Source organism: Aquarana catesbeiana, linkage group LG03 (assembly GCF_042186555.1).
Source record: "Aquarana catesbeiana isolate 2022-GZ linkage group LG03, ASM4218655v1, whole genome shotgun sequence".
Taxonomy (NCBI): domain Eukaryota; kingdom Metazoa; phylum Chordata; class Amphibia; order Anura; family Ranidae; genus Aquarana; species Aquarana catesbeiana.
Genome location: NC_133326.1, coordinates 661,990,730 through 662,005,764, shown reverse-complemented (window position 1 = coordinate 662,005,764; position 15,035 = coordinate 661,990,730). Strand labels below are relative to the sequence as shown.

Below are 15,035 nucleotides of genomic sequence, written 5' to 3'. Positions count from 1 at the left end.
AAGCCCTTGCTGCTGCCTTTCACCTAGGAGACTTGTTACAAATTTACAATGTCAGCCTGGGGCAAAATCACTTGACTGGAGTTAAAAAAAATTTTAATGTAAAAGCTGTAAGTTTTCTAAAAAAAAGTATACTACTTTTTTATATTGTGTAATGTTAAAGATTAATTTCTGCAGATTTGTAAAGTTATTTAAGGGTCTACTTTAATCCCAGCCCAGCATTGCAGCCTCCTGCTTTTACAATACCAGCCCCTATGCCATTCAAAATAAGGGCTCTTTCACCCCTTCAATGCCCCACAAAGAAATCTGGGAATTTAAGAGTAGGTGCAACTTTCTTAGCCTCTGTTAATGCAGTAAATGAAGGTCCATATCTATAATGGTTACACTGGATTATAAAACCGTTTTATTGCAAATGAAATACACCTCTTAAAAAATATAGTTAAAAAATTTTAATCACAGGTATACATTCTCTGAGGTTGAGCAGGTCAGCGTTAAGTGTACAGTGGAGCACACACAAAACAGCTAACATAAGAATGTTTTATTGACATAGAAAACATGACAAGATTGTAAGAACGCACTGAAAAGGAATGGGAAGAGGAGTTCAGGGGATTTCCATGTTCACTTTATGATGCACAGCCATTAAGTTCCAGATTATCGGACAGTAAAAAGAAGATATCACATATTTCCTCATTCTCCGGTTCCTGGCATTCTCTGTTGTTTGGCCACCACTCGATCCAAGTGTCTTTTCCAATGATGTAGGCATATCTAAAGAGAATTATAAAAACATCTTTAACAAGTTTTGCTAATGGTCAACTCCATCCAAAACTACCAAATATAATCCTATGCTGACTTTGAAATAGTGTGATATCTCCTCTGTAAATCGCATTTGCACCGAACTGCAATCACTATTTCAAAGACAAAGGATGATGTTTGGTTCCTCTGACAGAGACCTCATAATTTAAAATAAATAATTGGGTATTTCAGCTGAAAAAGGCTGATACCATCATTATGTTCTTGAGAGGTGAGACAGAAACCCAATTTAGTATATGGGAATGTTGTTACTGCACTCTATAAGAAATAGAACAATTCAACTCCATGGATTTAAAAATGAATACTCATGAGACGATCACACCAAATATTGGTTACTTTTATTAATAAAATGTATGTAGGGCTGTCTTCATTCACTTCATGAACCCAATACACCTAGTACCCACACACAATGCGCCATGCCATGAGGGCATCAAATAACATTGCAATATGAGCTAGAAATGTGCACCTGTACATTTTCCTAGTGCTCAGACCCTGCTGTCACACTGACAACTTATAAAGACCATTGATCACAAAGAACTTAAACAAGCATGTACATTTCAATGCCTGGGGAAGCCAAGGGGTAAGCAGAAAGATAAATAAAATTGTTTCAGATTTGTGTAAGACTTTTTAAAATTGCCGTAATTGCTGTCACTGCTATTCAACTGACTTTCAAAGGTCCTTCAGATTCTTAACCACACACCATGCAAAACTCCAAGACTTCTCTAGAGAAGAACCAATTCTCTAGAACCTCCTCTCTTGGTCTAGAATCCTTCTTTTTTCCTTTTCAGACTGACTCCTACCTTATACATGGCTATATAGTTCTTGTAAAGCTACCTCTTCAAAGCTGCCCACCCATCCTGATCTCTATCCAGAATTCAAGGAACAAACATATTTTATTATTAATGTAACTTTTTAGACAACAAGAAAACCCCAAAATAAACAGGATCTAAGAATGGGGGGTGGGAAGGTGGACCTTTAAATCATCCGCCCATTCTCCATTCATAGATCTTGTTTCATTCATCAAAACTATAGTAGGGCCTCTATGAATGGAAGAGCTGGGCAAAACGGGCAAGCATAGTCAGCATTCTTGATGAGAGCCTGCAATAGCTCCTCAGTTCTATTAACCCCCACTGCACCAGAAGATTACGGCGGCAGTGGTAGGAGGAAGGACAGATGACTTGTACTGAACTAGAAGACAGATGCACAAGGGACAGATCACACTGTAGGTAAGTAATGTCCCTTGTGCCTATTTTGTATTTTGTAGATAAACTTAGGCTTCAAACTAGGTGTTTTACAGAAGGACCCTACCCCTACCCATCCCTACCCATTGCTGCTGGCTGATCCTAAATTAAACCCATCCTCTGTCACTGCAACCACTTTCTCTGCTGATGTATAGGCAGGTACAGTCTACTTTCTCCACCATATCGACATTGTAGTAGGGGAGTAAGTCAAGAGGAATATAATTCCCCTATGGTTTCCTGGGTCATTGGGGAAGCATCCAATTAGATGCTGCCACCCCATGTGACTCTGGAAGCCGTCCTGGGACAGGAAGAGCCTATTTAAGGCTCTGGCACCCAGGTCTGGCAGGCATTTGAGAGTTAGCAGAGTAGGCACATTTACTTTGTCTGGTTGGGACAGTACTAGCGGTAGGGAAAGGTTCCTGATTAGGAGGGAAAGTATAGGGCTCACAACTTCTCTGGACACCTGCCTATTGGGCACAAGATGGCCAGGCCACATTCTTCACCTTCTACAGATGCTGACAGTTCGGCTGCATTCCGTTCTCTACATTCTATTGGAGCTGTGAGTGTTTCTGGTTGAGCTGCCTTCCCACGGGAATATTTGTGAACTGTTTCTGCATTATTTCAAAAAAAGTTCTTCCACTGCGCTGCACCCCACCTACAGACACACTGGGTTTGTGTTGGGAATCTCATAGTAGAGGTACTATTACATGTTTTTCTCCCAGGCTGATTCAAGAGAAAGGCAAGATAGTAGCACCTACAGTATATCAGCTTTTCCCTAGTTATTGACTAGTGTAGCAACATATCCACAGATAACCGCATTATACTTATTAAGGAATACAGAACATATACAGTTCATAAAGGACTTAACGTGGATCTGATCTCAAAATGCAAAAATGTGCTATCTCATAGGGAGATCCTAGGTATGTCGACTGTTGTCGAATGTAATCTCAACTCTCTACTCTCAATTGTTAAGCAATCCGGATGAAGACTGACCCTCATGTGTCCATAAATGGGAAGAGGACCTAGGGCGCACTTCTGACATAGCAGAATGTTTAGAGATTTGGTCATCGACTAAGGTGTCCTTGCCCAATGTTCTTGAGGTGAAAGCCAACTACAAGGTGCTGACCCGCTGGTAATCTAGAATAGCCAAATTTGTCCCTAGCTATTCAACTCTTTGCTTTTGTGGTTTCTCAGAAGCAGGCACATATATGCACATATATGCACATATGGTGAACCTGTCCAGTGGTCCAAACTTTTTGGAAAGCTATTTTCGCACTTGCGTCCGCGATGTTCAAAATATCTATACTACCAGAACCTTCAACTCAATCTGAGGCCAAATACGTTGACGCGCAAGCAATTCAAACTCACGTTTCAGCTTCTCACAGCCGCAAAGCAGACGATAGCTAAGGCATGGAAAACCCAATCTCTTTACCTGCCTCTACCAAGATGGCCACCTCCATGCAGAGACATGGAGCAGAGCAAGCATTGTAAGTAATTGTAAGTCAGTAACTGAATAAAGTTTAGCTGCAAGGAGCCTACATGTGCTAATAGTAACTAATCCTTTGCTCGCTACTTGACTTTTTGAACACAGTACAGGTTTTAAGTTTACAAGCAGGAGAAAAAGTACAGGTTTTCATTAAAGTGGAACTAAACTTGACTACTAAAAAAACAGCGAGCAGTTGGCTCTTTATTTCAGAAGAGACATGTGAAGTCTCTTCTGCAGTAACAAACAGTTACCTGCTCGCTTGCAGTCTTCTATTGAATGCATGCTGAGCTGCCCATGCACAGCTCAGTGGGCGTTGCCAGCAAACTCCATGCATATGAATGAGATGACATCATTCTTTGATCGGCCAATCAAGAGCCCAAAAAACTGGTACTTTGACACATAGTAACTTGAAACATAGTAACATAGTAATATCAAAAAAAGTGGGACTTTTGAGGCACAACATTGGTTTTCTATATTAAAACTTATTTTATTAATTCATCTAAAAAGTAATATTCCTACATGAAATCATTTATATGACATTATACACAATTATAAAAATCAATATTGACAGTATGATGTATCTTGTTCACATATGATGATCTTAGAGGCTCGATGAGTTTCCTGGAACTAGTTCACTTTCTCAGGAGCCAGAGATACACAGTTTATACAACAAACAATCTAGGTAGAATAACAATCCGTCAACAATCACTTTTAAAGTGATTGTTGACAGATTGTTATTCTACCTAGATTGTTTGTTGAATAAATTGTGTATCTCTGGCTCCTGAGGAAGTGGACTAGTTCCAGGAAACGCGTTGAGCCTCTAAAATCATCATATGCGAACAAGATACATCATACTGTCAATATTGATTTTTATGATTGTGTATAATGTCATATAAATGATTTTTTTGTATGAATATTACATTTTAGATGAATTAATAAAATAAGTTTTAATATAGAAAACCAATGTTTTGTCTCAAAAGTCCCACTTTTTGATACTACTATGTTTCAAGGTGCTAGACTAGATATAAGGATGCGGCAATTATACTTTGCAAATTATGTTTCGTATAGCTGGAGAGAAGATGACAACAGCCAGTGAGGGATTAACCACGACATCATTGGAATGAGGTATTTATGTGAATTTAGCATCCTGAAAGTCCATATATTATCACCATTTGTAACATCAAAAGCTGTTATGTTAATTAAGATACTAAACCCAGCACAATCTGTGCTATCCCCATTCACCTACAGTGATAATAAAATCAATAAATGTGAGCAAACAACTATAGACATAAAGTGCTGCAACCAAAAAATGAAACTCGAATATCTAGTTCTATGCCATGTATAATAAATTCAGGTGCACTACTAGTGTCTCAATGGTTAAAGTTGATCTTCAACCCAAAACTTCTAAATATTTGCTTAAGTGACAAAAAATATTTGCTTAAGTGACAAAAAATAATAAACATGAGTTAATTCCCAAAAAAAGAAATAAATAACAAAAATTTGTTGAAACAGTGTATCAAACACAAATATGTATCAGAAATAATATGTGTTTCAATAAAAATAGTCCTTCTTTATATTAGTCGGATAGCTGATCCTTTTGGTGTCTGAACTTGCTGGCAAGGTGATATATAAACATGCTGACAAAGCGGTAACATAAGGGGGGGTCGCTTACCAGATAAGTTGGAACCCTATTGCGGGGGTCTTAACTCATAGGTACCAGATTCTGGACAGGAACGGCTGCTTAATGGCTTCGTATGCGCTTTGGCTTATTACCGAGCACCAGGATGATCTCACCTCGATCGATGCTACTGTGTAATCTCAGGTGTCTCCAGGGTTTTGCCGATGCCGGGGCTTAAGGGCTCAGACAGCTGATTTCATCTGCGGTTAGGAATCCGCCCCACGTTCCTTCCAAACACTGGAATGCCGTATCCCAAACTTTGCTCCTGTGTGATCTCTCGTTAACAAGTTGGAAAAAGGATAGAAAAAACTTCCATGGTGAAGTACATAAAAGTTCCTTTATTTAAAACTCATGAGTGACTGACATCAAAATTGGAGCAGAAAATTGCAAAACGGACAGCTTGGCTGCTGCGAGGCTTGCCCAGCTGATGTGTAGTGACGTCAGGTCCCGTAGCTCCGTCCAATGCGGCGTTTCTCCTTAAGAGTCTCCTTTCCCTGTTGAAGCCCCTTATGGAGAAACGCCGCGTTGGACAGAGCTACGGGACCTGATGTCACTACACATCAGCTGGGCAAGCCTCGGAGCAGCCAAGCTGTCCGTTTTGCAATTTTCTGCTCCAATCTTGATGTCAGTCACCCATGAGTTTTAAATAAAGGAACTTTTATGTACTTCACCATGGAAGTTTTTTCTATCCTTTTTCCAACTTGTTAACGAGGGATCACACAGGAGCAAAGTTTGGGATACGGCATTCCAGTGTTTGGAAGGAACGTGGGTTCCTAACCGCAGATGAAATCAGCTGTCTGAGCCCTTAACCCCCGGCATCGGCAAAATCCTGGAGACACCTGAGATTACGCAGTAGCATCGATCGAGGTGAGATCATCCTGGTGCTCGGTAATAAGCCAAGGCGGATCCGAAGCTGTTAAGCAGCCGTTCCTGCCCAGAATCTGGTACCTGTGAGGTTCTAAAGACCCCCGTAATAGGGGTCCAACTTATCTGGTAAGCGGCCCCCCCTTATGTTACCGCTTTGTCAGCATGTTTATATATCACCTTGCCAGCAAGTTCAGACACCAAAAGGATTAGCTATCCGACTAATATAAAGAAGGACTATTTTTATTGAAACATATTATTTTTGATACATATTTGTGTTTGATACACTGTTTCAACAATTTTTTGTTATTTATTTCTTTTTTTGGGAATTCACTCATGTTTTATTATTTTTTGTCACTTAAGCAAATATTTTTTGTCACTTAAGCAAATAGTTAGAAGTTTTGGGTTGAAGATCAACTTTAACCATTGAGACACTAGTAGCGCACCTGAATTTATTATACATGTTAATTAAGATGACAAACAAGTAAGTGGGTTATCGTAAAGGTACTTAGGACAGTTTTATAATACAAAGTGTCCAGAGACATTAGATGACAGTCAACAATGCAATGTCCATAGGGCAGTGTACCATAGCCCTGATCGGATATTCTCAGGGAACACATCAATTGTACTGTTTAAAAAATGTTGCCCACATCTGACTGTTCTGTCTGACCATTTTCTAACTTCTATGGTCATCGTAAAACCTAAAATAATTTTTTTTTAAATGTTATTTGTCCTCCACACTGCAAAGGAACCCTATTTGGACCAATTGTCCTTAGCCACCCAATGCCCAAAAACAATAACTTATAACATCCAAATCAGCAAACGTATTTGGCCAATTCCAGAAAACCTATATTGACGAAAATGTTGAATGTTTATTGATGAGATGCTATATCAAAGTTTTATAATTCATACTGCAGAAAATCCTTACTCAAGGCCACACCGGTAGATGCTTGCCGAAACTGATTTTTTTTTTAACAAGTGTGCTTTATTATGAGAGTTTGTGGATGGAATATCTTACCCATCTGGTTGGTCCCAAAGGTCCCCCCTGACTCCCCAGATCAGGTACTCCCGTCCTTTCTGCAAATCTAAGGCTTTACGGCACTTAATGTGACTGACAAAGTTCCGTTGTTTGCCCTCAGCTTTCTCATCTGTACCTGTTGCCAAAAAAATAAACAGGAGAAAATAATGATGAGCAAAAAAATGTATTAACATAACGACTAATAGACAAAATATTAAATGCATGTAACATTTCAAATTACCAGCCTTATTTGTTCAAGAGTCGTTTAAAGAGGAGTTCCGCTTCACAGCCGTTTCCCTACTGAATGGCCTGGTGGCAGAGGAAGGTGGAGGGGGGCCGAACTTCTGAGTGATATTGCTGCAGCGAGATCTGTCAGAAGTGGGGACGGGTACCTGTCCAAAACAGGTGCCCGCTCCCCCCCAAAAGGTGCCAAGTGGGGCACAAGAGGGGCACAAGAGGGGGGGGGGGCTGATAAGCGGAGATTCCACGTTTGGTTGGAACTCCACTTTAAGTACTAATCAAAGCCAAGTATGTTTTTTTCTGACATTAGCAGAATATTATTATTATTAGTATACAGGATTTATATAGCCCCAACAGTTTGAGCAATGCTGTACACCATGAGGACAGACAGTACAGTTACAATACAATTCAATACGGGAGGAATCAGAAGGCCCTGCTCGTTAGAGCTTACAAGCTAGAAGGGAGGGTCAAGTGATACAAAAGGTAATAGCAGTGGGGGATGATCTGATGGAGAAAGTAAAAGTACAGTTGTTCGGTGGGGGCTGGATAGGATCTAAAGAGAAAGGTTTTCAGGGATTGTCTAAAAGCAAGCAGAGTGGGAGATAGTCAGACAGATTGGGGTAGGGAGTTCCAGAGGATGGGAGAGGCTCCGGAAAAGTCCTGGTGGCCAGCATGGGAGGAAATGATGAGGGAACCAGAGAGCTGGAGGTCTTGGGAGGAATGAAGGGAACAAGTAGGTTGATGTTTTGAGACTAAGTTAGTGATGTAGCTGGGGGCCGAGTTGTGGATGACTTTATAAGTTGTTATTAGAATTATGAATTGAATTTGTTGGGTGAGTGGAAGCCAGTGGAGGGATTGACAGAGAGGTGTAGCAGACACTGAGCGGTTGGTAAGATGGATGAGCCTAGCAGCAGCATTCATGATGGACTGCAGGAGGGATATCCTTTATAAAGGTGGGGTTTTTAGGCAGCACAAAAGAAGGTGGTAGGCCAATGTATGTAAAAATAAATTTTATTATACAAAAATAGCTTAAACACATAGGTTAAAAAAATGAGCTCCAATACAGAGTGTGTACAATCTAATGACACTCAGTACATGCAATATAGGCACATTTTCATAATGATATTGTTTGTACATTGACAGTATTAGAGATATGGATTTTTGTATAATAAAATTTATTTTTACATACATTGGCCTACCACCTTCTTTTGTGCTGCCTAAAAACCCCACTGGGGAACTTCTTTCTCTTTTTTTGTCTTGATCAATAGGGGTGAGCAGCACTTCCTCCCCTCCCCCGTGTCTATCCTTTTTCTTTATCCTTTATAAAGGTAATCCCGTGAGGAGGGAGTTGCAGTAGTCATGGCGGGAGATGACCAGGGAGTGAACTAGGAGTTTTGTGGTGTCATTGGTTAGGAAGGGGCATATTTTGGAGATGTTGCGGAGATTGAGACGGCAAGATTTGGAAAGTGTTTGAATGTGGGGCCGAAAGGATAATTCAGAGACCAGGGTTATACCTAGAACCTTGGCATGCGGGGACGGGCTGATAGTAGTGCTATTGATTTGGACAGAGAGATTAGGGGCAGAGGCACGTGGGGGAGGAAAAATTATGAGCTCAGTTTTGGATATATTGAGTTTGAGGAAGTGGTGTGACATTCAGGCTGATATGTCTGTTAGTAAGTTAGTGATGGATAATAGTGAATAGCAATTCTGACCATTATGAATTGCTACAAAAAATTAGTGATGTTTACAGCCACATGTGATTACTTAGTTTTACATCAGGAGAAACACTAACTTAACTGTTCCAATGGCCCCCCATGTCATTGAAGAAGAATACATCTTTTGGTGCTTAAATGGGCAAGAGGAGTGACATTTCAGCCTCCAAAGCCAAACCTACCATCCAATTCCAAGTAAAACATACACAAGAACTCTGATCCCAGCAAACATGCTATCTTGTTTGCTATATTATGTGCTCAAGAGTTGTACTCACTATTTCAACCATTGTGTGTTTTTAATGAGACCCTGCCTCCGTATTATTAATTGTAAGAACAAACTTCCCATAAGATTATATGTGCATTTAAAGGTGCACTTCCCTTCAGTCTTGCACAATTGTATAGGCTCCTCTCCTGTACTAAAATAGCATACTCTGATTTCACTGCCCACTGTGGGTTTCTCACAGTGTGCATTAGACGCTGCAGCAAGTCATATAGAGCTCAACTCATTTCCTGGCTGGAGGTATTATCTAGCCCTTTCCTGGCTCACCTCTTTCATTCTTTGGATTTCAGTTATTCCAGTTATGTATGATTAGCATCAAATGTGGACATTATATAGGGAAATCTACAAGCATGCTCTACCAGACTGACCCATCCATCAAGAAATTTGGACATTTGCATAACTTGCATACATCCTTCCAAGAGCCAGCCTCTTGCTTGCATCAAGGCTAAGGGCTATTGAGGAATGTTTTTTAAGGAAAATATATACAGCACCCTGTTGACCCCTCCTAACAGCAAGTACTTCCAGCATTAAATAGAGAAAAATGTCATATACCAACCACTCAGTGTCTGCTACTCCTCTGTATCAATCCCTCCATTGGCTCCCGCTCACCCAACAAATTAAGTTCAAAATATGAACAACAACTTACAAAGCCATCCACAACCCATCCCCCAGCTACATCACTAGCCTAGTCTCAAAATACCAATCTAAGTGTTCTCTTCATTCCTCCCAAGACCTCCTGCTCTTTAGCTCTCTTGTCACCTTCTCCCATGATCGCCATCCAGGATTTCTCCAGCCTCTCCCATCCTATGAAATTGCCTACCCCAATCTGTCCGATTATCTCATACTCAGGTTGTTTTTAGACGATCCCTGAAAACTCATCTCTTCAGAGAGGCCTATCCAGCCCACATCTACCAACTGTACTTTTATTTTCTCCATCAGCTCCTCCCCCACAGCTATTACCTTTTGTATCACTTGACCCTCCCTTCTAGATTGTAAGCTCTAATGAGCAGGGCCCTCTGATTCCTCCTGTATTGAATTGTATTGTACTGTAATTGTACTGTATGCCCTCATGTTGTAAAGCGCTGCGTAAATTGTTGGTGCTATATAAATCCTGTATAATAATATTAATAATAATAATCTCATTAACATGGTGATGAGGGGAAAAGAAGGAACCAGGGAAGGCAAAATACAACTCAATAGACCCCTTCGTTTACAGCTGCAGAGGACAGCAAAGATGAGTACCCAGCGATCTGCCAGATTTAACAATATATTCTGTTCTCTATTTTGATCATCATCACAGTAATCCATTTGTCTAATGTTGTATTCTTTACATACCTAGCTTGATGACTTTGACTATGGTCATCACATAATTGTCGTAGTTGTCATTTGGTTCAACCTTATCCATTCGTGCCCTGTATACTGTTGAAGAAATATGTCAGCATCATTAATTAATAAATCAGTATCCGCAACAAAAAACTATGATTTGGGTTTAAACCTGGTTCTCACCATAGTCCACTCCTTGTCCACAAGCTCGCTCCATCCTTTGCTGTGCATCAAGTTGACCTTCAAGTTGCTGCTGCAAGAAACAGTTTGCTGCAAGACAAAAAAAAAAAAAATAGCTAAGGGTAAGCTTAGTTTGTTGGCATAAATATGATTAGATGCCTGTAAAAAATCCATTCATCAATAGGGATGTTTGAAGAAACTATTTTTGCTGGAGACCCACAGACAATAGATCACTCCCAGATTCAGTAATAAATGGCTGGATTAGGACACCTAGTCATCTAATGTCTAATGCCTAGTACACACGATCAGAAAATCAGACGAAAAAATACTGCTTTTGGATCGATCGTCTGATAATCTGATGATTAGTACACAGCTTTCAAGAGCCTATCACGATAGTTCATGCAAAATTATCCAAAGGGACAAGCACAAAAAAATGTTTCTCATACGATGACAAGACAATCGATTTTTCTTGTAATTGCTTGGTTGAAAACAAAAGAATACACTACAATACAATACATTACATTACTTCCAAAGTTGTATTCTGTCGCACAAGAATTTTCATAACTTTAGTAACCTATTGGTTTTCGATATGAGACTAGCATGCAAAAAAATAAATAAAATGGGCAATCATTAGTCTGATATTCTTATTGTGTGTACTAGGCCTAACACCACTTTGAGGCTAACCATCATTATGGTTGGAAAATCCAACAGCTTTTTTAAGAAAAAAAAAATAAAATCGCAATGTCTTTGATAAACATGCATGTTTAAAAAGTGAGCAAAAACCCCTAGGCCTGGCCCTTTCTCAAGGCCAGTGCTGGTTTGAGAAGATACATTTTAAGCCATCAATCATCAATCCCTATAGAGATTGGTTGGCCAAGGATTGTCTCAGTGACTGTCTGACTACATATATATAACTGTTTATATGACTTAGGTGACAAACCCCTCAAGTCTATGGGTTCCAGTAGTTATTGTGATGTGTATTCATAGTTTGACCTTTATTTATTTTTTAAGTATAACAGTATTTTTTTTTTTTAGTTTTGGACAGAGTGGAGAGGGGTTAAAACACAGATCAGATTTTTTAATAGCTGACTGTGTCCCCATTAGAGAGATTCACCTTCTGTATTTGTGATGTTTACCATGGTCACTGAAAGTGAGAGAAAAGATTAAGTTTTGGGTTATCAACAGAACATAAGTAGAGGAGAAATCTTCCAATGGGGACACTAGTCTTCAGTGACCCTACTGACACCCTGGGATTCCCTCACTTTGGGGGGGATTTCCTCTTACTTTCTGTTTTGGCTATTGGACAGGAGGTAAAGGGAAGTCTCCCCAATGGGACATAGATGGCAAACAATACTCAATTACTCAAGCCAAAATTAAAAAATGCCTTTAGTTGTATTATTTAATTAAATACTTTCATAAAATTTCTATAGATTATTCTATATGGATAACTATTACAGTAGATACGCTATATTACCTAAAGTATTGGGATGCCTGCCTTTACACGCACATGAACTTTAATGGCATCCCATCAACTCTTCTGGGAAGGCTGTCCACAAGGTTTAGGAGTGTGACTATAGCAAGGTCCATAAAGACACGAATGAGTGAGTTTGGGGTGGGGGCTTCTCATCCACATCAGTGCCTGAACTCACAAATGCGCTTCTGTAAGAATGGCCAAACATTTCCATAGACACACTCCTAATCCTTTTGGACAGCCTTCACAGTTGAGTTGAAGCTGTTATAGCTGCAAAGGGTGGGCCAACTCAATATTAAACCCTACGGACTGGGATGCCATTAAAGTACACTATAGTATAGTGTAGTTTTAACATTACCTGCCAAAGCTGAATAATTAGCATTCAGTAGGCTTTCTATTCTGTGTTCACAACATGGCTGTTCCATTGTGCTAAGATGACCATATTTTTGTAGGCAATCCTGTATGGGACAGTTTTCCTGCCGGGTGCCTTTGCTAACGGTTTAAAGTGGAAGTTAACTTCCATCACTCAGGGCTGGATTAAGAACATCATGGGCCTGGTGCTGAGGATTTTGGTGGGGCTTTTTATAAAAATAAATAAGGGAGGGAGGATGAGAGAGAGAGATGGAGATGAGAGAGAGAGAGAGAATGCGCATGCGTGGGAGTGACAGAAACGCAGCCTGGCCAAGGCAAGTGACCGAAGGAATACCGGGTGAAGATGGAAGCGCCCGGGACCCGCCAGATTGATCGCAGTCTGAGAGGGCTCAGTCTGAGGGGTAAGTGCATACTAGTACATTATGGCATAACCTACCTCAGGGCCTCTAAAAAGTAGTAATGTTAGCAAAGTTTACTACCGCTTTAATATCACAGGAGCCTCTCATGGGGCCCCCTACTGACCCCATGGCCATTGGACAGTGCCCAAGTGCATAGTTGCCAACATTTAAAAAATATTTTCAGGGATGCTTTTTTTACAAGTGGTATATTTAGAGTAGCTGACATCCCCTATGTTCCTCTATACATCACAGTAGTAATCACAAAATCAAATGAGTACTAATAATGGGCAGAACAAATATGAGGACTGAGAAGATTTCCTTTAGTAGAACTAACAAAAGTGTGCCCATTCTAGAGCTGGTAACATTGAGGATATTCAATATAATTTAAAGAACTGTTTTTGTGGGTAAGAGGCATAGGGGGTGGAGTATGGATGGTATAAAAGTGGGAAGTATGCGCAGGTGAGGGAGAGGAATGTGGAGGGTATAACTGTGGGCACTATGTATAGGAGATGAGTATGAAAGGTATGGCAGTGGGCACTATGTACAAGAGAGGAGTGTGGGGGGTATGACAGTGGGCAGTATGTACAGGAGAGGAGTGTGGAGAGAAAGACAGTTGGCAGTATGTACAAGAGAGGAGTGTGTAGGGTATGACAGTTGGCAGTATGTACAGGAGAGGAATGTGGAGGGTATGATGGGGCAGTATGTACAGGAGAGGAGTGTGGAGGGTATCACAGTGGGCAGTATGTACAGGAGAGGAGTGTGGACGATATAATAGTGGGCCATATGCACAGGAGAGGAGTGTGGAGGGTATGACAACCGGCACTATGTACAGTAGAGGAGTTTATGAAAGTGGGCAGTATGTATAGTAGAGGAGTGTGGAGGGTATCACAGTGGGCGGTATGTACAGGAGAGGAGTGTGGACGGTATGATACTGAGCAGTATGTACAGGAGACGAGTGTGGAGGGTAAGACAGTGGCAGTATGTACAGGAGATGAGTGTGGAGAGAATGACAGTGGCAGTATGTACAGGAGAGGAGTGTGGAGGGTATGACAGTGAGCAATATGTAGAGGAGAGGAGTGTGGAGGGTATGATACTGAGCAGTATGTACAGTAGAGGAGTGTGGAGGGTCTGACAGTGGGCAGTATGTACAGGAGAGAAATGTGGAGGGTATGACAGTGAGCAGTATATACAGGAGAGGAATGTGAAGGGTATGACAGTGGGCACTATGTACAGGAGAGAAGTGTATGACAGTGGGCAGTATATACATGAGAGGATTGTGGGGGGTATGACAGGGGGCACTATGTATAGGAAGAACTGTGGAGAGTATGACAGTGGGCACTATGTATAGGAGAGAAGTGTGGATGGGTATGACAGTGGGCACTGTGTATAGGAGAGGAGTGTGAGAGGGATGACAGTGAGCAGTATGTATAGGAGAGGAGTGTGGAGGGTATGACAGTGGGCACTATGTATAGGAGAGGAGTGTGGAGGGTATGACAGTGAGCAACATGTACAGGAGAGGAGTGTGGATGGTATGACAGTGAGCAGTATGTACAGGAGAGGAGTGTGAAGGGTATGACAGTGAGCAGTATGTACAGGAGAGGAGTGTGGAGGGTATGACAGTGAGCAGTATGTATAGGAGAGGAGTGTGGAGGGTATGACAGTGAGCACTATGTACAGGTGAGGAGGATGAAGGAATCTGGGAAGGAAAAATGTAAAGGTTCGTTGAAGGATGTTTAGGGACTGCGTAGTGGTTAAGCAGGCCATACATGGATTGAAATTAAGCCAATTAAGCAGAGACCAGCCATAGTCGATCTATGTATGGGCTAGCTGGTTATACACAAGTCAATCTATTAATCGACTTGAGTTCAACCAGCCTGTCAGGTTTTTCCCAAAACAATCAGTGCTGCCAGCTATAGGTAGCAACACTGATCATTGTATTCTGTGGGTAGGGAAGGCTCCCCACTG

At 40.9% G+C, this 15,035-nt stretch overlaps 1 protein-coding gene across 1 annotated transcript in view; it reads right to left on the bottom strand.

Annotated features, from left to right (window-relative positions):
* Positions 1–431: 431 nt before the first annotated feature.
* Positions 432–15,035, bottom strand: part of C3 (complement C3) — a 130,189-nt gene continuing 115,585 nt past the window's right edge. Inside the window, exons 38-41 of the mRNA XM_073622812.1 lie at positions 10,833–10,919; positions 10,662–10,745; positions 7,095–7,230; positions 432–762 (exon numbers count right to left, since the gene is read on the bottom strand). Of these exons, the coding sequence (XP_073478913.1) occupies positions 621–762; positions 7,095–7,230; positions 10,662–10,745; positions 10,833–10,919 (449 nt within the window). The 3' untranslated portion in view covers positions 432–620. The remainder of the gene's footprint in view (positions 763–7,094; positions 7,231–10,661; positions 10,746–10,832; positions 10,920–15,035) is intronic.